This window comes from Pipistrellus kuhlii, unplaced genomic scaffold (genome assembly GCF_014108245.1).
Source record: "Pipistrellus kuhlii isolate mPipKuh1 unplaced genomic scaffold, mPipKuh1.p scaffold_m20_p_20, whole genome shotgun sequence".
NCBI classification, from domain to species: Eukaryota; Metazoa; Chordata; class Mammalia; order Chiroptera; family Vespertilionidae; genus Pipistrellus; species Pipistrellus kuhlii.
Window position 1 is genome coordinate 11,881,964 of NW_023425516.1, and position 20,758 is coordinate 11,902,721.

At 59.9% G+C, this 20,758-nt stretch overlaps 1 protein-coding gene across 1 annotated transcript; it reads right to left on the reverse strand.

Moving 5' to 3' along the window:
• Positions 1-1,511: 1,511 nt before the first annotated feature.
• Positions 1,512-19,844, reverse strand: ROBO3 (roundabout guidance receptor 3). Its single transcript, XM_045585475.1, has 28 exons — positions 19,609-19,844; positions 16,294-16,620; positions 15,818-15,975; positions 14,944-15,064; positions 14,722-14,860; positions 14,365-14,492; positions 13,581-13,705; positions 12,048-12,219; positions 11,285-11,490; positions 11,011-11,092; positions 10,282-10,447; positions 9,902-10,068; positions 9,153-9,274; positions 8,746-8,971; positions 8,175-8,296; positions 7,761-7,932; positions 7,488-7,673; positions 5,870-5,893; positions 5,742-5,784; positions 5,393-5,532; positions 4,908-5,105; positions 4,657-4,795; positions 4,301-4,513; positions 3,258-3,409; positions 3,034-3,141; positions 2,673-2,834; positions 2,050-2,234; positions 1,512-1,765 (listed from the first exon to the last, which is right to left on the reverse strand). The coding sequence occupies exons 1-28, from the start codon at positions 19,772-19,774 to the stop codon at positions 1,754-1,756; spliced, it is 4,161 nt and encodes a 1,386-aa protein (XP_045441431.1). The 5' UTR covers positions 19,775-19,844; the 3' UTR covers positions 1,512-1,753.
• Positions 19,845-20,758: the final 914 nt, after the last annotated feature.

The window sequence follows — 20,758 nt, forward strand, 5'->3', positions numbered from 1 at the left end:
CATGTACCTTGGTTGCGGGCACATCCCCAGTTGAGGGGTGTGCAAGAGGCAGCTGGTCGATGTTTCTCTTTCATCGACGTTTCTAACTCTCTGTCCCTCTCAATTCCTCTCTGTGTAAAATCAATAAAATGTATTTTAAAAATACATATATTAAAAGAAGAAGAAAAAAAACACACAAAACAGAGCAAACCAGTGGTGGAGCGGGACTCCCCGGGTCTCCGCCCCAGACAGCGTGAGGAGCAGGTGACAGCATTTCTCCCACGTGGCAGGGAGAGTCTGGGGCAGAATCCTCGGGCTGGGGGCAGGAGGAACATGAGCAGGGCCACAGCTTCAGGGAGGGCCGATTGGAAAGGGCCCCAAAGGGGGCGATCGTCCCCAAAGCCACTCTACTTCGGAGGCTGAGAGGCGGGGCCCCGGGGATGGTGCTGCCCGGACTGCCCTGACCTGGCTGGCGCTCTAACCCAGGCGGAGGGATCCGCGCTGCAGATAACCATCCTTCCTCTCCTACTGACTTTCCTCTTCTGGCACCTGCTTCTCTTTTAGCTTCCTGGTAAAATTCCTTTTAAAAGAATACTCCGATCGTGTTTGCCAGCCCTAAGGAGAGAAAGGGGTTGTACCCACTCAGGACAAAGTGGCAGGAGCGGTCAGAGCTGGGCATGCGGACAGCGGCAATCCTGAGCACTCAGGGTGGCTCCTGAGCCAGGGGAGAGCAAACCGGAAGGAAACAGGCCTCGGTTTACCCCGGCTGTGCCCCGGCTGTGCGTGAGGGGGTGACGGGGACCAGGGCATTCACGGCCAAAGTGTTTAAAATTCTGTGCCAGCCAAACCAAGCCCACCTGAGCCTAATCTGGCCAGGAGGTGCCTGTTTGCACACCTTTTCGGGCTTGAAAAGCTGGTCATCCCTCCTTTTTTAAAAAAAAATTTTTTTTTTAATAATCCTCAGCTGAGGAAATTCTTCCATTGATTTTCAGACGGAGTGGGAGGGAGGAAGGGGGAGAGAGAGACACATCAATCAGTTGCCTCCTGCATGGGCCCCATCTGGGCCTAGGGATGGAGCCTGCAACCGAGGTTTGAACCGGGAATCAAATCAAGACTCTCGGGTCCATGGGCTGGCGCTCTAACCATTGAGCCGCCGGGTCAGGGCCTGTTTTCCCTTCTTGACCCGGGTCTCACCCAGGAGCTCCTCCTTTCTTTGAGTTTAGAAGTTATTATGACGCGGGCATATTTCCTTGAATGGGGGGGCCCCTGGCTTAGTTCTCCGAGGCCAGGGCAAGTCTCTCATGGTTGGTTATTTGGAAAGTCCCTCTGGTTGTCACTGGGGGGATGGGGGGGCAGTGGCTTCAGCTACTTCAGGAGGCGGGACAGGTCGGGTCTCTTAGCCCATCCTCACCTAGAGTTTCGACAGAAGTTCAAAAGGAAGGGCCCTGATGTTCACCCCCTGGCAGGCCCAGCCTACCCCTCCCCCCTCCCCCCCCCCATCCTGTTTGACACCAGATGATGGCACAGGATCACTCTGACTCTTTATTGTCCTTCTTTACAAAACGGTCTCAGGCAGGTCGGACGGAAACTGAAGAGGCTGTCTCCCTGGCTTCTCAGCCAGTCCTCAGGGAGCCCCACCGTCCCTGCCAGGAGGGACGAGACCCCTCCTGCTCCTCTTTGCACCCCCTCATTTCCCAGGGGAGGGGCTCCCATCCGGGCTCCTGGCCTGGGGCCAAGCCTTCCCCCCGCGGAACTGCTGGTTCTCCATCGCGCGTTATCTTGGCTCCTAGGGGGAGACACACAGGCTGGCTCGCCAGGCCTGGCCCCCGGGAGGGGCCCGCCAGCCTGGCTTCCCCCCCGCCTCCCCTGACCCACTTCTCTGGGACCCCAGCCTCCTCTGCCATGTGTCATCTGCCTCCACCCTTTGTCACTGTCCCCCCAGATTCCCCCTGCCCCCTCCCTCGCTGGGTGCCTCCTTTCCACACTTTCCCAGCAAGCCCTTCTCTGTCTCCCTCTTCCCAGTCCTCCCTAGTCCTCCCTCCACTCTGTCTCTCCATCCCTAGCCCCCACCTCTCGGCATTTCCGTCCCGGCCTCTGGCTCTGGCTCCGGCTCCGGCTCCGGCTCCGGCCAGGGCCCCGGGAGCCCCGAGAGCTGCCGGAGCCCCTGGAAGAGTTGCTGCCGGCGGTGGAGCCGGTGCTGGCGGCCTGGCCCCGGGTCAGGAAGCTCGGTCGGCTATAAGGAAGCCAGGGCTCTTCTGCAGCACAAGAGGAAAGAGCAGCTGGGCCCAGGGAGGGGGGCAGAGCGCCACTCCTGGCCCCCCAACCCTCATCCCAGCTCTGGAAGGAGGGCTGAGGGCGGGCGAAGGGCTCAGGCCACCCTGGGGTTGAGGAGCAGCGCGGCCAGTCCGCGGCCTTGACGCGCTCAGAAACACCTGCAGGGAACACCCATCCCCGTTCTCCTCCCACTGAGGCTGCTCCTGGGGAAGGACACGACTGGAGAACCTCGGGGGGGGGTTCTGCTCAGAGACAGCTGGAGAGATGCGGATCCAATGCATGAACCCAGTGAGAGAGGGGTGAGCCGGGTGGCAATTAGCCCATCTGTGGCCCCGTCTGCACTGCACTATCAGCCTCCCGTCCCAAAGCCCACCTTCTTCTATAGCAGGCCCCCCCCCAGCCCGCCCCAGCCTCCTTACCATCCGGGAGGGGCCCCCGATAGGCCCCCAGGGCGGCCCCCTGCACCGCTCTCCTCTCCCCGCTGCGCTCCCGCTCCAAGGAGGACATGCTGCCCGCTGCTCTCAACCCCGGGGCCCAGCTCGGCTCTTCCTCTGGGGGCGGCAAGGGTGGTGGGGGCAGGTCTGGGGAGAGGCCTGTGTCAGCAGAGGCTCCCACCACTCCCCTGATACCAGCCCCTCCCTCTCCCATTCCCTGGCGCCAGGAGGCTGCGAAGGAACAGCCCAGGATGTGGGTTTGCCTGCTCCCCACCTGCAGCCTTCAGAGCCCGCCCTTGGTTTCTGCTACTGACTCTCACCGCCCCCCAGGCCCATGGCCCCTCACCCCCAGGACTGTGCTCCCGCCTGTAGGGCACGGCCTTGGGTTTCTTGCGATGGGCACGGGGCCCCTGAAGTGGTGAAGTCATCTCCCTCGGCACCTGCCGGGTTCTGCCTGTAGCGTTAGGAGAAGGGAGAGGAGCAGGTAAGAAAGGCCTAGGAGTTTCAGGAAGGCGGGGGGGGGGGGGGGGGGGGGGAGCGGGGTAAGAGGTGAGGATTCTGTAGACCCACCTGGGGTACTGCTGGCGGTGCTGGGGACAGGGCTGGCGCTGAAGTGATGGGCGGCTGTGGGGCCAGCCCCCGGGCCAGCGGGCCTCCCCTCGTGGCCGTTCAGAGCGGGCTGGGACACACCGAGAGGGGAACTGGGCTCAGGGGGTGCCCTCCTGCAATGACATGGGCCTCAGCATTTCAGGGCACCCTCCTGAAATGACACTGCTATAGAAGGTGGGCTTTAGGACTGGAGGCTGATAGTGCAGTGCAGACGGGGCCACTGATGGGCTAATTTCCACCCACCTCACCCGTTTCTCAACAAACCCTGAGCGCCTACTGTGTGCCAGGCACTGTTAGGCCTAATACTCAATGAACAAGGCATGGCCGCTCCCCACCAGGCTCCCGAGCTAATGGAACAGGAGGAGAGCCATGTCTTTGGAACACTCCCGGGAGCTGGCAAAGCCACTCAGAGGGAGAAACAGTCCAAAGGGAGTGAGAGACCTTGTTAGTCTCCAGGTTTCTCCCCAAATCAGACTACAACCCTCATGCACCCCAGATCCACCCATCTATCCTTCCATCTAGCCATCCATCCATCCACCCTTCCATCTATCCTTCCTTCCTTCCATCCATCCATCCTTCCATTCATCCATCCAATTATCCATCCACCCACCATCCTTCCATCTATCCATCCATCCATCCATTCATCCTTCCATTCATCCTTCCATCTATCCACCCATCCATCCTTCCATCTAAGCATCCATCCATCCATCCATCCTTCCATTCATCCTTCCTTCCTTCCTTCCTTCCTTCCATCCATCCATCCAACCATTTATCTAACCATCCATTTGTCCATCCACCCATCCTTCCTTCCATCCTTCCATCCACCCATCCACCCATCTATCCATCCTTCCATTAATCTATCATTCCTTCCTTCCTTCCTTCCTTCCTTCCTTCCTTCCATCCACCCTTCTATCCATTTATCCTTACATCTACCCATCCATCCATCCACCGAACAGATATGTACTGAGGGCCTGTAACATGTAAGGCACCATGCGCCTCCCTACCTGGGCATCTGGTGGAGGTGGGGAGTGTCAGTGAGGGGCTGGGGAGGGTCGGGAGGTGAGGGGGTGAGAGTGGCTGTGGACTGCTGTCCGTAGGAAGGTGTGGGAGATGGGGTCTCCCCTCGGGACACGGGGACCAGGCACCCTCCACCGGAGCTGGGCTCAGCCAGGTGGCTCCTCTCGGGCACCGGTGGGCACCACTCCTCTGGCTCTGAGCTGGGGAGAGAGGCAGGAGGGTGAGGATGGCTGAGTAGCTTCCATACCCTTCCTTGGCTGTCCAGTGCCCCCTCCCGTCCTCTCCAGCTCTCTGCCCTCCCTGCAGGCAGCGGGGGCTGGCCCCACGCTAGAAGCATCCTTACCCGCCCTCAAGCTCCTCCTCAGGCCCCTGGAGGCAGCTCAGTTCACAGGACGGAGGGGGTGGGGGCAGGGCTTCTGGCCAGTTGAGGCAGGGCATCTGCACAGCTTTCCCCAGAAGCTTCGCTTTGCCGGCCCTGGGCCCTGAGCGGAGCGGGAAAGGGACAGAGATGAGGCCTGCCAGACGCTCGGGCTGGGCCAGGTCCCAAGAGTGTGGGGGGGGGGGGGGGGGCCGCAAGAGGACCGGGAGGCGTACCGCTGTCCCCCTGGCTCCATTCAGGGGGAGCATACTGGCTCCAGGTGCTCGGGCCCCCGGAGGAGGTTGGGGGGAAGCCCCCGTGGAAGGTCTGAAGCTCCTCCCCAGCGGCGGGGTCGATGGTGCTGTAGACGGCACCCTCGGGGGAGGCGGTCGCGCCCCGCGCCGTCTGAGCCAGGTACAGGGAGATCCCTGCTTCTGAGGAGGAGAAAGAGGGGGCCCAGAGAGGAGGCAGGGCAGACACAGAAAAGCAGGACAACAGGAGAATGGAGGGCAAAAGGAAACCCCCCCCCATCCTCACCGGATCGCTTCTCCCCCCACCCCAAACCTTACTTCCCAAGCCAGGGTACAGAGAGGCCAGAGGGACACCCCAGACTCACATCCGCCTGAGGGCTGGCCAACCTGGGGAGCACTGGGGCCCCTGCAGGGCACCCCAGCAGGCGGAGAGGAGAGAAGGGTGCCCTGAGGGGAGGAGAACTCCTCACCATTGTAATATCTGTCCTCCGGGTCGGGGTTGCTGGGGCAGCAGCCTCCTCTGGGCTCCTGGGCGGAGGGGCTTCGAGATGGGTGGGGCCAGGAGTCCGCCAGCCAAGGGTAGGGAGCAGGGCCGAGGCCCCCGGGTGGTCTGGGGGAGAGCATGCGGATGCTGGGGTGGAGGCCGGGGAAGGCCTGGGAAGGAGAGGAGGCGGGGGCATTGGGGGAGGAGAGGAGGGGAGGAAGTGGGGGTGGTGGGCACGTCGGTGAGGAGGCAGTGAGGCCTGGAGAGGAAGGGGTGAGGCCAGTCCCTGGAGGGGACCATCCGGCTATTCTTGGGAAGGACCTTGAGCGCATTACCTGGCACTGGCTCCCGAGAGGCCCTCCGAGTGCGGGAAGGACACTGGGGAAGATGAGGGGGGGGACCGGGTGAGAGAAGACGCCTGCGCGGGGGTCTGAACCCCGCAGGGCAGACAGGGGTGGCTCACCTGCAGGCGTGTAGGCGAAGGAGGCTTCCGGAAAGGATCCCATGGGAAAGAGGAGAGGGGACATGGAAAAAGGGTCAGAAATAGCCACACTCTTGTCCCTTCCTTCGCCCCGTACCAATTTCGCCCCTCAGGCTGCACCCGGGACCAATGTCATCAGGGGGGAGAGGGACTCGGGCATTAGTATTTTTTTAGAGCTCCCCAAGTGAGTCCCATGAGTAGCCAAGATGCTCTCAGATCTCTCCAGATGCGCAGGAAGGAGGCGAGGCATCAGGGAGGTGGAGGGGGTAGCTGCGGGGTCTTTCCACCCAGACCCCGCCTCCCAGTGTATTTCCTGGGTCCTACCAGGCCCAGCCCTCCTGCCAGGCCCACCCTCACGAGTATATCTTCTTAGACTCGCCCCCTTTATTTACTTGTTTTAAAATATATTTTTTATTTTATTTATTTTTTAAAAATATATTTTACTGTGTTTGTTTTTTTTACAGAGAGGAAGAGAGAGGGACAGAGAGTTAGAAACATCGATGAGAGAGAAACATCGATCAGCTGCCTCTTGCACACCCCCGTACTGGGGATGTGCCCACAACCAAGGCACATGCCCTTGACCGGAATCGAGCCTGGGACCTTTCAGTCAGCAGACCGATGCTCTCTATCCACTGAGCCAAACCGGTTTTGGCAAAATATATTTTTATTGATGTCAGAGAGGAAGGTGAGAGGGAGAGATAGAAGCATCAACGATAAGAGAGAATCATTGATCAGCACCCCACCCTTAGTTGGAGCCCACAACCCGGGCATGTGCCCTGACGGGGCATTCAACTGTGACCTCTTGGTTCATAGGTCGATGCTCAACCACTGAGCCACACCAGCCCTTTACCCACGCTGACTGCAGAGCCTGCTCTCTCCTTACTCGCATCTTAAGGGTAAGTCTTCCCCCTCACAGGCTCCAGTCCCACCTGCTAAGTGAATGCCCTGCTTGCATGCAGGGAGGTCGCTCCAGCTCCCCGCCACACACACTTTGGAGATGCCGAGCCTCCCACTCCCTCTCTGCGGGCGGTGAGCCTCCTTGTGAGGAAGGCGGCTCCAGGCTCGGTCTGCTCAGAGGCATTCCGTTATTCGTCTCCCGTCGTCTGAGGGCGCCCTAGGCCCGCAGCCCCGCGGTCCCCTCCACCACCCCCCCCCAATGTAAGGTGACCAGATTTTTGACAATTTGTCCGGCGTCCCGCGGCGTTTTAAAAAAAAAGTCCAGATTTTGCCGAAACCGGTTTGGCTCAGTGGATAGAGCGTCGGCCTGCGGACTGAGGGGGTCCCGGGTTCGATTCCGGTCAAGGGCATGTACCGTGGTTGCGGGCACATCCCCAGTGCGGGGTGTGCAGGAGGCAGCTGGTCCATGTTTCTCTCTCATCGATGTTTCTAGCTCTCTACCCCTCTCCCTTCCTCTCTGTAAAAAAAAAAAAAAAAAAAAAAAAAAAAAAAAAAAAAAAAATCAATAAAATTTTTTTTTAAATCAATAAAATCTATTTTTTTAGAAAAAGTCCAGGTTTTTTTAAACAATCTGGACTCGGGACAAATTGTTAAAAATCGGGACATCTAGTCCCCTCCCCACCCCATCCCCGCCAGCTCTCACCCGCGTAGTGGCTGAGCTCCTTGCGCTGCCTGCGGCGCCGGCAGAGGGCGCCGCCGAGCCCGATGAGCAGCGCCCCGCAGGCCGCGCCGCCGCCCGCCAGGAAGGCCGGCTCCCGCAGCACCCGCGCCAGCCGCTCCGCCAGCCCCTGGCCCGCCTCGAGCGCGGGCTCCCGCTCCCGGGGGGTCGCTGTTTGGGGGAGCAGAGCCGTGAGCGCAATAGGGGCCTGCAAACATCCAGCCCCTCCGTCCCCCCCACCCCCACCTCCAGACTCACGCAGCTGCACGGCCACCGGGGCACTGGGCACGCCCACGCCGGCGCTGGTGGCCGCGGCGACCTGGGTCCGGTAGGGGAGGCCGGGCAGCAGCCCCTGCAGCACCGCCGAGCGCGCCCAGCCCGCCGCCGACCGGTTGAGATGGAAGCGGCTCTCGTTCCCCAGGCACCAGATCTGGGGAGCCGAGACCCAGGTTAGAGCCGGGGGGAAAAGGGGGTTCTGGCCTCCCCTGGAAACTTGAAGGCCCCCGGAATGGCACAGGGCACGCCCTGCCTGGAGAGACAAGGTGCCCCCTCTCCTTCCTCCCCAGAGCCTCACCCCCAGCCACAAGGATGGCCCTAGATCCCTTCCAATCCTAGTCCCGGCCCTCCTCCCCTCCCTCCCCCCCAGCCTTCTCCCTCCCGCACACCCTGTACCTGGTATTCCTGGATGACCCCATTCTGCTGGGAGGGCAGCGGAGGTTCCCAGGACACGGTGATGCTGCTGTTGCCTTCGCCCCCCAAGGATACTGCCACTGCCTGGGGGGGCCCGCTGGGGGCTGGCCAGGGTGGGACAGTGGTGAGAAGGACTCAGCCATTGCAGGCTGCCCCTCAGGCCCCAACCTCTCCCTACCCCCATCCCCGGGCCCCAATTCTTTCTTTATTTATTTAATTTTATTGATTATGGTATCACATAATTGTCCTCATCCCCTCATTCCCATCCCAAACCCCTCTCCACCCTCACCCCCACCCTCCCCTACTTTTCCCTCTGAGGTTTGAGAGTCTGATCTCTGCTTCTCTGTCTCTGGGTCTGATTTTGTTCATCAGTTTATGTTGTTCATCATTTCCTCTAGATGTGTGAGATCATGTGATCCAAGAAATACCCTTGTAAGACCCGACATCTTAGGGAACGAAGGCCCCCCCCACCCACTCGCCTTGCTCTCCCCCTGTAAGCCTTCCCCCTCCCGCTTCCCTCTTGTCCATCCAGCAGCTCCGAGCCGCCCCTTACCCTCCTCGGGAGTGCTCCTCGTCACCGAGAGGCTGTCAGCACCCAGCCCCTCCTGGCCCTGGGCTTGCACCTTGATCTGAATCCGGGTCCCCGGGGGGAGTCCTCTGAGCACGGTGCTTTGCTGGCTTGGGGGCTGCAGGTCCAATACTGTCCAGCTTCCCCCGTCAGGACCTGCTGCCCTCCAGGACACCCGAAAACCTTGCACCAGCTGGACAGGGCCATCGACCTGCAGGAGCAAAAAAGAGGAAGCCTGCCAGGCCCAGCCCCTCTTCCATTCACCCTTCCCCCTCCCCTCCCTCCCCACGCTCCCCCACCCATTCTTGGAGGCCCCTGTGTCTCTCCCCACCCCACCCCCCCACGCCCTGTCATTATCTCTGCTCTTCACCTCATCCCTAGGCCACACTCACAGTCCAGGACACCTGCAGGGTCCGGGGCCCCAGGACGACGGGCTCCTGCAGACGCACGGCCACCTCAGCCAGCCCCGGCGGGCCTCTCCGGGGGTCCTCCGCTGGCCTGGACGGGTGGCTGTCTGTGGACCAAAGAGCCCACTCAGGAGAGGCCAGCAGGGACAGGGAGTCGCCGTGACAGTGTGCCGTGTCCTGCTCTGCCCTGCCCTGCACACAGTGCTGCTCAGTGCTCCCGAGCACAGCCCAGGGTCAGAGAGGCTGGGGGAGGGGGGAGAGAGATGGGCCTTCTAGTCCTGATCATCTACATCTGCTGTGAGTAAGGAACTCAGGAGTGAAGCGCCACCAAGGTGACTGAATCACTGTGTTCTCTCCTCTCTCTCTCTCTCTCTCTCTCTCTCTCTCTATCTCTCTTTCTTCTTCTTATTCTTGACTGAATCGTTGTCTTCTTTCTCTCTCCTCCTCCTCCTCCTCCTCCTCCTCCTCCTCCTCCTCCTCCTTCTTCTTCTTCTTCTTCTTCTTCTTCTTCTTCTTCTTCTTCTTCCTCTCCCCTCCTCCTCCCTTATCCCTCTCCTCCTTTTTCTCTTGTTCCCTCATGAGAGGGAAGCATGACCCCCTGCTCCAGGCCAGCCCTCCCAGTATAGACTGGGCACCACAGGAAAGAGCCGCCATGGTGCCGTGGTCTGGGGGGAGGGGTGCTCTGCAGGGTCACATGACATAAGCATGAGCCAGGACACTGCCCTTCCCCTTACCCTGGGTGCGGACGGGCTCGGAGACGGGGCTGGGCTCGCTGAGGCCCCAGGCCCCCACGGCTCGCACCAGGAACAGGTAGACGGTGTTGGGCTGCAGGCCGGCGACCGTGTGTGTCTCCAGCTGCACGCCATCTGCCACTGTCCGCCACGTGTTGCCAGCTGCTTGGCTACCAGGGGGATGAGGTGGCGGAGTTGTCTGAGCCAGGGACCCCCCCAACCTGCCTACTCCATCTCATTCATTCTCTATGGTGGCCCGCTGACTACCTCCTCCCCCTGGGGAAAGGGAACTGGCAAACCTCTCCCCACAACAGCAAAGACCCTAAGGACAGGGGGGCCCCTCCTTGGAACTGCCGGGGTTTCGCTCCCAGGCTCCTCTGTACCTGAACGCCTCTATCAGGTAAGAGGTGACCGCGGCCCCAGCCTGGGGGCTGGGCTTCCAGGTCAGGGTCACGCTGTTCTTGGTGATCTCGGTGACCACTGGCTCAGAGGGAGGGCCCGGCGGGGTCCCGGGCTCTGGAGGCGGGCCTGGCAATTCTCCCCAGTCTTCTGCAGTGAGGAGACAATATTTAAGTAGAAGAATGAGGAAAGAATGTAACTGCCTCCTTCCCAGAGGGACAGTGGTGCTGGGACAGCGGTGAGGATGGACAGAGGGGCATTGCGCACCAACCGCCACTCACATCCGCCTCCCAAGACCACCAATGCTGCCTCCTCCTCCTCTTCCTCCTCTTCCTCCTCCTCCTCCTCCCACTACCAAGGCCATGGCATTGGGAAGATAAAACCCGTCCTGGGGTTTGGCAACTATTGGTGTCTTTATTGATTGATTGATTGATTGATTGATTGGTTTTTTCACAGAGAGGAAGAGAGAGGGATAGAGAGTTACAAACATCGATGAGAGAGAAACATTGATCAGCTGCCTCCTGCACACCCCCTACTGGGGATGTGCCCGCAACCAAGGTACATGCCCTTGACCGCAATAGATCCTGGGACCTTTCAGTCCGCAGGCCGACGCTCTATCCACTGAGCCAAACCGGTTTCAGCAGAGTATTGGTGTCTTTGAAGAGTGTTTGGAGGAAGGCGCTGGCAGAGAAGGGAACGAAGGAGACACTCACCCCGCCTCCTAAGCCAGGCGCTCCACGTGGCCTCCCCCGTGGCACTCCTGGCCACGCAGCTGTAGAAGCCCACGTCCGCCTCCTGCAGGAGAGGGCGGGGGACTGGCAAACTGGGAGCGGGACCAGGCAGGGCGAGAGGGTGGAGCAGGGTATTCAGAAGGATGGGAGGGTGTTGTGCGCTCGAGGTGGTCTGAGAGAGCAGACCATGAGGATGGAGTTGGTGTCCCAGCGGGAACTTAACTGCAGTTGAGCATTCTCAGTTACTTACACTCACCTGCGCGTTGGTGAGGTGCAGGGTACCATTGGCCATGAGCGTGACCTGGAGGTCATCCCCCCGCAGCCACTGCCCGTCCTTCTTCCATCGGACGTTGGGCTGAGGGTTCCCGGTCACTCTGCATGGCAGCCATACAGAGGAGCCGAGTGCCAGGGTCTGATTTGCTGGTCCCTGGAGGATGATGGGAGGCAGCCCATCCATCGAGGCTGAGAGAGGAAGAACTCGGGTACCTCAGAGGAGGATCCCAGGTTCAGGCAACCAGCTCCTTGTCCCCATTCTCTGCTCGTTCCCATAACCCCCTTCCCCTGAGATTGAAGGAACTTCCACAACCAACTGCAGTCTATGCCCGGAACCAGCAATCTATTATTAGTGGCTTTTTTCTTTTTTAATATATTTTATCGATTTTTTACAGAGAGGAAGAGAGAGGGATAGAGAGTTAGAAACATCAATGAGAGAATCATGGATCAGCTACCTCTTGCACACCCCCTACTGGGGATGTGCCCGCAACCAATGCACATGCCCTTGACCGGAATCAAACCTGGGATCTTTCAGTCTGCAGGCCAAGTCTCTATCCACTGAGCCAAACCGGTTTTGGCTAGTGGCTTCTTTTGAACTGTTGAGGGCATGTCTCAGGAACATGCCCCCACCCCCCACCCCCACCCTCTCTTGCAGACGTATCGTAGAGAATCCACGAAAAACGTCTCTTGAAGCCATTATTTCCTTCCGGGCCTCGGGGTCCCGTCTTATCTCTGTAGGCACATACCTCCTTTTACCTTCAACAGGGCCTTGGCCAGGATGCTGCCAGCCACACTGACCGCCTGGCACACATAGTAGCCAGCATCCCCGCTCTGCACGTCCGTGATGTTGAGCTGGCCCCTGGGGGACACTGCGAAGCGCCCGGTGGGCTGAAGGGACTGCGTGGGGAAAAGCAGCACCTGCGGACAGAGCAGGGAACCAAGGCCGGGAATGAGCGGGCGGCTCCCCGTTCCCACCAACCCCAGGATTCAGAGCGTTCCCCAGGGTTCTGACGGATGCTCTGTCCCCCAGCCAGTGGCGTGACCTCGGGCGACCTAGTTAGGCCTACTCACAAAAATGAGCGATTGTCAGTGTTTCCCAAAGTGTGGTCCGCGCACCCCCAGGGGTACGGGAAGAGTTTGGTGGGGGTACACGTTGCACCGGAGTTTGGGGGGGATATGCACTGCACCGTGCTTAGCTGCGCCTAATTCTACGTTCTCATGAGTACGAGGGGTACTCAGCGTTACGAAAATTATAGAAGGGGTACACATATGTCAAAAGTTTGGGAAACACTGGATTAGATAATTGGGGGGATGTACCCCCCAGCTCTGTGCAAGCTATTTGAACTTCCTGGGCCCAAATTTCCCCGAATAGGACTCTTAGGGGATAGTTAAGAAGATGAAATGAAGTAATCATATGACACTCTTAATACATTGCGTGATAAATGTTTACCTACTTTCCCCTTCTTTCCGGCTAACATGTTACATTAGATACATTCATGGAAGGTAGTGGAGTAGATGTGGGTCTCAGGACCTATAGCACCCTGCTGAGCCCCTGATTCATACCGTCTCCCACCCTCTACCGCCACCAGCTCGCTTATCCGTTTCTGGATCTAATGGAAACACAGCAGGCGCCAAGGCTGGAGAGAGAAGGTGTCCGGGAAATGGTGGCTGTGGATTCGGAAGGAGGGAACCGTGGCCTGGCTTCCCAGCGGGTGGAGTTAATCAGACTTCTTTTGTTATACTGATCTTTGTTTTCCCATAGCAAAACTCCGGCCTTTCCCTTGCAGAAAGTTACTTAACGTGGTAACTTCGTGATCATTCCAGTTGTATGTTCTGGGGTTTGTTTGCTACTCTTGCAGGCCCCCTGGTGGAGGGAGGCCTCTCGTCAATAGAAAAGCCAGTCCTAATTCTACCCTCCACTGCTTGCATACAGAGCTATTTGCTTTCTAAAGCAATGGACGAAGCCAAGGCCCCTCGGCCTGGGGAAGGAGGGATGTAATTGAATTTCCTGCATTTTTCAGGAGGTCCTTGACCCTAAGAGAGATTCCAAGGAATTGCCACACAGGACTGTTCCCTACCACCTACATATATTACCATTTATTTCAAAAGTGTTAGCTATGTCTTGGGCCCTTTATATGAATTCCCTTATTTAATCCTCACAAACTACCTGCAAGGGTTCCTGGGAGGACTGACGGTGAAGCAGAACCCCGAGAGTGTGGAAGGAGGGGGGCTAGGACCCGGGGAGAAGCTGGTGGGAAGCCCCCGGAGTGGGCACCTACTTGACTTCCCTCCTTCTGCCAGAAGATGGCAGGGGGCGGGTTTCCTTTGGTCTCACACTGGAAAGTCACGCTGTCTCCAGCAGCTGCCGTCTGGTCCTGGGGCTGGGTCACCAGCTGGGGTGGGACTGGCGAGGCGAGGGGAGATAAAGGGACAGGGAGTCAGGGGTACGAAGAAGGAAAGACTGAGGGGACAGGAGAGTGAAGTCCACGCTTTGCTGAAGTAGGAGCAGATTCTCATCCATCTCTTGCTCAAGTCTGTTTAGCTGTCTCCTTCTCTCTCTCTCTCTCTCTCTCTCTCTCTCTCTCTCTCTATATATATATATATATATATATATATATATATATATATATACACACACACACACACACACACACACACACACCGTATTTTCTGGCGTATAAGATGACCCCCTAATTTTACAGTTAAAAACTTATATTCGCTGTATAAGACTACCCCCCACTTCAAAGAAAAGACTTACTTTACTTTGCCGTCAAGATCTGCAGGTAATTTTTGTGCATTTTGGTCTTTTGCCCCCAATTTTCGGTTGACTTTTTTTCGTTTCAAAAGCCCAGGTACATGCCCTTGACAGGAATCGAACCTGGGACCTTCTGGTCCGCAGGCTGACGCTCTATCCACTGAGCCAAACCAGTTTTGGCATCTCCTTCTCTCTCTTGTCCGAGTCTCAGGTGAGCCCACATCTCCTGCTTGTCCTCTCCCTGCTCAGCCCACCTTCCACGTCCCTCATCTCACCCCAGCTGCGGGCAAATCCCAGTGGGGCCTCACCGTGAACACTGAGGGAGCCAGACGCTTCGGCTCGGCCCACGCTGTTCTCGGCCACGCAGGTGTAGGTCCCCTCGTCTTCGGCACTCACACGCCCGATCCAGAGGCTGTGGTCACTCCGGATCTCATACCTGCTCCACTCCCCACCCCCCCAGGCTGGGTTGGCCATAGCTCCAGGCCATTCCTGTCCCCCCCAGGACAGACAGACAGACACCGGGGACAAGGCAGGCCTCCACAGGGACACAAGCTCTGCCAATGGAGCTGGGGACCACCAGATGGGGCAAGGCCACAGGCTCTGAGGAGCAGACTTCTCCGTGTCTTAGGGCGGGGTACACACGTGAGCTGGTCGGCTCTCCTCACCTGCCCGTGGGCAGCTCTCCATCCTCCCTTCGCCAGTGCAGACGCGGTGGGGGATCCCCTTGCACCTCGCATGGGAAATGGGCAGGGGCCTCAGCCAGGACCACCTGGCTCGCTGGTCTCCGCAGGAAGGAGGGGCGCTCTGTGGAGTGGGTGGGAGGGAGGGGACAGTCAGGGGTCTGCACAGCCGTGTGCTCCCATCACCCCACACCTCCCGGTGCCTACCCTGCACCGCCAGCTCCGCCGGCCCGCTCTCCCGCTCTCCCGCCATGTTGGAGGCCACGCACACGTACGTCCCCGCGTCACTCTTGTGTGTGTGTGACATCATCAGCTTCCCTCCACGGATCTGCGGGGCAATCACAGCAACGCTGGTCCTTTGCAGCCAGCAAAGCACATTTATTTGATTTCTCACAACAAACCCAGGAAGACAACCAGTGAAGCTGATCCATTCAGATAAAAAATTGTCGCCAAAACCAGTTTGGCTCAGTGGATAGAGCATCAGCCTTCGGACTGAGGGGTCCCAGGTTCGATTCCGGTCAGGAGCATGTACCTTGGTTGCGGGCACATCCCCGGTGGGGGGTGTGCAGGAGGCAGCTGATCAATGTTTCTCTCTCATCAATGTTTCTAGCTCTCTATCCCTCTCTCTTCCTCTCTGTAAAAAATCAATAATATATATATATATATATATATATATATATATATATATATATATATATATATATATTTTAAAAGCAATTGTCGCTTTGCCCAAACTGGGGCTCAGGTCTGTTTTGTTTTTGTTTTTGTTTTCTCCCAAGGGTCCCTGGGGCATCATGCGCCATCCCCCTATCTTATACCAAGTTCACCCTACCCATCCTCATCTATCCCTCACTCCACAGCTGGCTCTCAGCCTCCAGTCAGCTGATGCCCTGGTCCCACATCTCCTGCCTTCTCACCCCAGCGAGCGAGCATTATTCCCGCCTTCCCAGATCCTTGGATTCAGGCCTTTCTTCAGGGAGGCACGCGTCTGGCATCTAGCGCATGGCTCCGCCCCCTGTGACTGCTGACTCCGCCCCCTCCCCCTCCCCCCTGGTGTATCCCTGCCTGGCCCAGGCCTCACCGTTATCCTTCCCTCCTCCTCCTTGACGGGGGCACCGCCCTTCTTCCAGGTCACCGACGGCTCCGGGTGGCCGCGGGGGGGCACGCACTCCATCACCGCTGGCTCCCCCACGGCCACCACCAGGTTCCCAGGGGACTGCCGGAAATCGTCGCGAAGGACTGGAGAGAGAGAGAGAGAGAGAGAGAGAGAGAGAGAGAGAGAGAGAGAGAGAGAGAGAGAGAGAGACAGCAGACAGAGGGGAAAAAGAGAGAAAAAAAAGACAGAGAGAGAGAGAGAATATGAGTACATATATGACTGTGCCCATCTGCCCCGCCACAGGTGAGAGAATACCAGGCCCAGGTGTGGGCATTGGAGACCCAAGGCGCCCTCTCGTCCCCACGGAGGAGGAATTGCCGGAGATGGCAGCTGGCTCCAGGGGGGCCTGCCCGCGCCCCCCTGCACCCTAGACCCCAGACCCCGGGTCCACACCGGCTGACCTGCCACCTCCAGCGAGGCGTTCCTGCTGGCCGCCGCACCCAGGTAGTTGCGCGCCACGCACGTGTACACGCCCTCGTCGGGGCGCGCGCGGCGGCCGTGCACGATGCGCGGGAAGAAGAGCGCGCCGCTGGGCAGCAGCAGGCGGTGCGCGCGCGGGTCCTCGCGCGCCGTGGCCACGCGCGCCCCGTCCTTGTACCACTCGATGCGGGGCCGCGGCCGGCCCTCCGCGCGGCAGGGCAGCGTGGCCGGCTCGCCCCGCGACACCAGCAGGTCCGGCGGCTGCTCCACGATGCGCGGCATCGCGTCCTCCGGCCCGAGCCTGGACCCTGGAGGACGGGGTGGGAGGGACACGCAGAGCCTTCAGGCCGGCGAGTTGGGGAAAGATTAAGGTGACCAGGCGTCCCGCTTTTGGCGGGACGGTCCCGATTTTTAACAATTTGCCCCGCGTCCCGCGGCGTTTTAAAAATCGGGACTGTTTTAAAAACGCCTCCGAGGGACAAATTGTTGGGAATCGGGACTGTCCCGCCAAAAGCGGGACGCCTGGTCACCTTAGATGGAAGCTCCCGAGAGAAAAGGGACCCGCCTCTCTCTCTGGAGGGGCGGGTACATCCTTCTGGGAAGACGCAGAGGAGCCAAGGGATCAGGACACCCGCCTCCTCCCCCTCGGCCCGGTCTAATGGGGGATGGAGGGCCCCTGAGTCCACAGATGTCCTTTCTCCATAAGCGGGACAGCGAAAGCCCACACTGGGTTCCTCGCCTCCGCGCGGTCCCGGGCAGCGACTTGGAGAACGTGGCCAGGCCTGGAGGGTCCCCCGGGACCAGGGAGGCCTGAGTGACGGGCGGGGCCTGGGAGCCCAGGACCTGGCACAGACAGAGCCCACCTATGGACCCCCAGACAATCCTGTTCCCGGCTCCCGGGAAGCCATGGGAACGGAACCACTGCAGACGGCGGGGGAAATGTGAGGGGCGCGCTTTTCTGGGCGGAAACAGGTGCCAGCAGGTTGTCCTCAGGTTGGTGAAGGCCACCACCATCCATGGGGAAAGGAATTGCTCTCCTTCCCTGGTGCGCTCGATTCTGTTCCCTACGCATTCTGCTCCTGCCCTCCCCCGGCCTGCTGCCCTCTGCTCGCCTGGCTTCTGCAATGGTTTGGGGTCCAGGAGGCCGGAGAGTCCGTCAGACTCAGGTACCCCAGCTTGATCCAAAGTGGCTTCGTGACCCCTGGCGTCCAGTAGGCGCCGCTACCGGCTCACGGCACCTGTGCTCTTCACTAACCAGGACTCATGGAACCGGCTTCTCTTCCCCCACCCCACCTCTCCTCCCCACCCCTCCTCCGCTTCTCCTCTCTGTCCCAGAATCCGGGGAACCTCGACTTCCAGCCTCGGCGTGAGATTGGGTTTCACTTCCCCACCTCTGCTCTTAGAAGTCCCCATGGAGAGGACGCTGGATGGGTTGCCCCTTGGGGTTTTGTTCTGGAGAGCGTGTGCTTAACCCGGCAGGGAGATGGGTTTCCGTCCCACTTGGGAAAGGGAATCATGTTCTCAACTTCCCTTCTAGATGGAAACTTCTGACTCTCTCCCCATTCCCCTCCATCCCATCCCAGGCCCGTTCAGGAGAGCAGCGCTGGAATGGGGTTGGCTGGAACTAACTAGGGCGGGCGCCTCAGGCCTCGACACTAACTCCTGTGAGAACGTGGGCAGTTCTTGAACTTCTCTGAGTCTCGGCTTCTTTATAGTCATAAAGAACAGTGATAGGTCCGTCATAAGACCACAATGCACTTCCCCAAAAGGAATTGTGGCTGGACTAAGGTTACATAAGGGTTCTTCCACCTCACCCACCTGACCTGACCTTGGCTCCTATAGTCTTTAACTGAATCAGATTCTGCCAGGCCCCGGTGGTCCCCTTTGCCCTTTACCTAACCATCATACGTCCCGGGAATAGGCAGGTCTGTTATAGCCAAGCTTTGTGCTGTTTTGGTGCCCACTCGGGTACCATCTGTCTTCTCTGAATCTGCTTCTTCCACATGAACGTGGCCATCGGTTCCTTCCCTGCAAACCTCACGGGGACGGTGTTGAGCGAACGCACTCTGTGAGAGCACCGAGGTGTCTGTGAGAAGGGGGGCTCTGTGCCGAGCCTCCTGGGGGCCTGGGAGGGCAGCAGATTGGAGAATTCCAGCCCCTTCCCCATCTTCCTCTCCACTCCCTCCATGCACGGCTCACCTGCAGGCCCGCGCTTTACCCCTAATTCCTGCAGACTCATCTGCAGGCCCCCTTTCCCTGGAATGTCCTCCCTGTCATTTAGGGTCTCCGGAGAGACTTCCCCAAAAGCTAATGAATAGCTAAGGGTCATGCTAATGGGGCTCTGGGGCTTCTCCCCAGCACCTGAGTACACACACACACACACACACACACACACACACACACACACACACACACACACCACTGCCCAGGTTTCCTTTCTCGTCGCCTTGGGGTCTCCAGCACAGCACTGGCCCTCGATTCCAGTTGGCGGAGGCCAGTGGGCCCCGGGCTGGGGAAGAACCAGAGGGAACCCCCGGCCCAAGTGCCAGGGAACGTGGCAGTTCCCGACGCGGCCGGCAGGGGGCGAGCCCGGACCGCTCCCTGCTAACGGGACACGGAGGAGCGCTTGGTCCGGGCCATTATTTATTAATCACAGTCATTAGCGCGGATTATTTATTAATCACCGAGCCCGCCTCTGAGGGGGGAGGGCACACTCCCAAGTTCCCTGAAACGGCCGCCGCCTCTGCAGCCAACGCACCCCAACATGTGGGCTTCCTCGCCCTCGTCCTAAAAGTTTGGAGTTCTTAGCAAACTTGGGTTCCCGGTGGGAAGCCCGCTACCGGGGCGGGTCAGTCAGCGGCCCGGCTTGGCCCAGGCCCTCCGCTGTCCTCCCCGCAGGGGCTCCCGGCCTCTCCTAGCTCCGAACTTGCCCGCACCCACCCATGTCTCTCCCCTCGCCTGGGATGGCCTGGGGTCGCCTAGGGAGGTGGGGAGTAATGGACTCAGCTACCATCTCCCTCTCAAACCCTCGACCCCCGCCGGGACTCCCACTCAGGTGCTCCAAGCCCCCATAGGACCCCTTGATCCCCGAGGCTCAGGGAGGCGCCCCTGGGTCTCCAAGAGGAGCAAGAGCGCTTGGCCTCCTCCTCCACGCCGCCCTCCGTGCATGGCTCACCTTGCCGGCCCGCGCTAACCCCCTAATTCCTGCAGACCCATCTGCAGACTCCCTTCCTCTGGAATTTCCCATCCGGGGATCCCACGTCCCCCCCGGGGCCGGGGCCGGGGCGGGGGCTTACCGTTGAGAGCCGGCTCGCCCGGGGCCAGCAGGCTGTGGTTGAGCGCCGCCGCCCCCGAGGAGGCGTTGAGGCCCGGGAGCAGCTCGCTGGAGTTGGCCGCGTCCCCGGCCAGGGAGCCGGCGAACAGGTTCATCTGCAGCAGCGCGTGGAGCAGGGAGCGCAGCATGGCGCGGCCCGGCCGGGACAGGGGCGGGGGCCCCGGGACCCGGACCCAGGGTCCGCGACCCGCCGCGGGCCGGGAGCTGCCAGCCCCTCGGCCGCCGGTGCGCCCCGCCGCAGCCACGGTGCCGGTGCCGGTGCCGGTGCCGGTGCCGGTGCCGCTGTCCCTCCGCCGGCCGCCGCGCGCCTCTCCGCGCCCGCCTGCCCCGTCCTCCTCTCCGCCCTCCGCGCCGGGGTCCCGGGGGGCTGACGGCGGAAAGCAGGTGCCACCCGACCACGGCGTAATGAAGGGATTAATCCGACACCCTTCCTCCTCCCATCCCCAATCCCCGGACCCCAACCCCCGCCCCCCGCCCCCCGCCCCTGCGGCCAGGAGCGGGGCCGGAGACGGGAGGCGCTCAGCCAGAGTTGGAGTCCCCGCCCCGAGCCCCGAGCCCCAGCCCCTAGCTGGGATCTGGACGTCGCTGCAGAGTTTCCTGCTTTCCCCCCAGATGAGAAAGCAGGCTCCGTCGGACTCTGTCCCGCCTGACTTTAGAACAGAAATCCTTCCTGACTTTAGCACAGAAATCCCCCTTTCCCGGGCCCTCGGGGAAACTGAGGCAAAGCCCCCAAGCTCGCTCCTCTAGCTCTCCAAACCCCGGCTCCGTTTCCTCGCAGGCCCCGGGGTGAAGTGGGGGAACTGGGGAGGTCTGAGGAAGGAGATGGGGGGGGGGGGGCAATTGTCCACCCCTTGCGCCCGCAGTCCCCGGTTTGCGCGGAGAGCCTTGGGATGGGGTGGTGGTGTCCGGACCCTCATCTAGCGGTTCCTGCAGGAGACTCAGAACCGGGATAAAACTGCGGGCATAAAGCCCAGGGGCGCCCAGCCGCTCGCATCGATTTGCATACTTTTGCATACGACGCTGCTAGAGCGTGTTTTTATGAAATTGTTTGGCCTTTTTGAGAAGACGGATGGAGAGCCAGCGAGTGTCAGAGGAAGACAAAGACCGATATT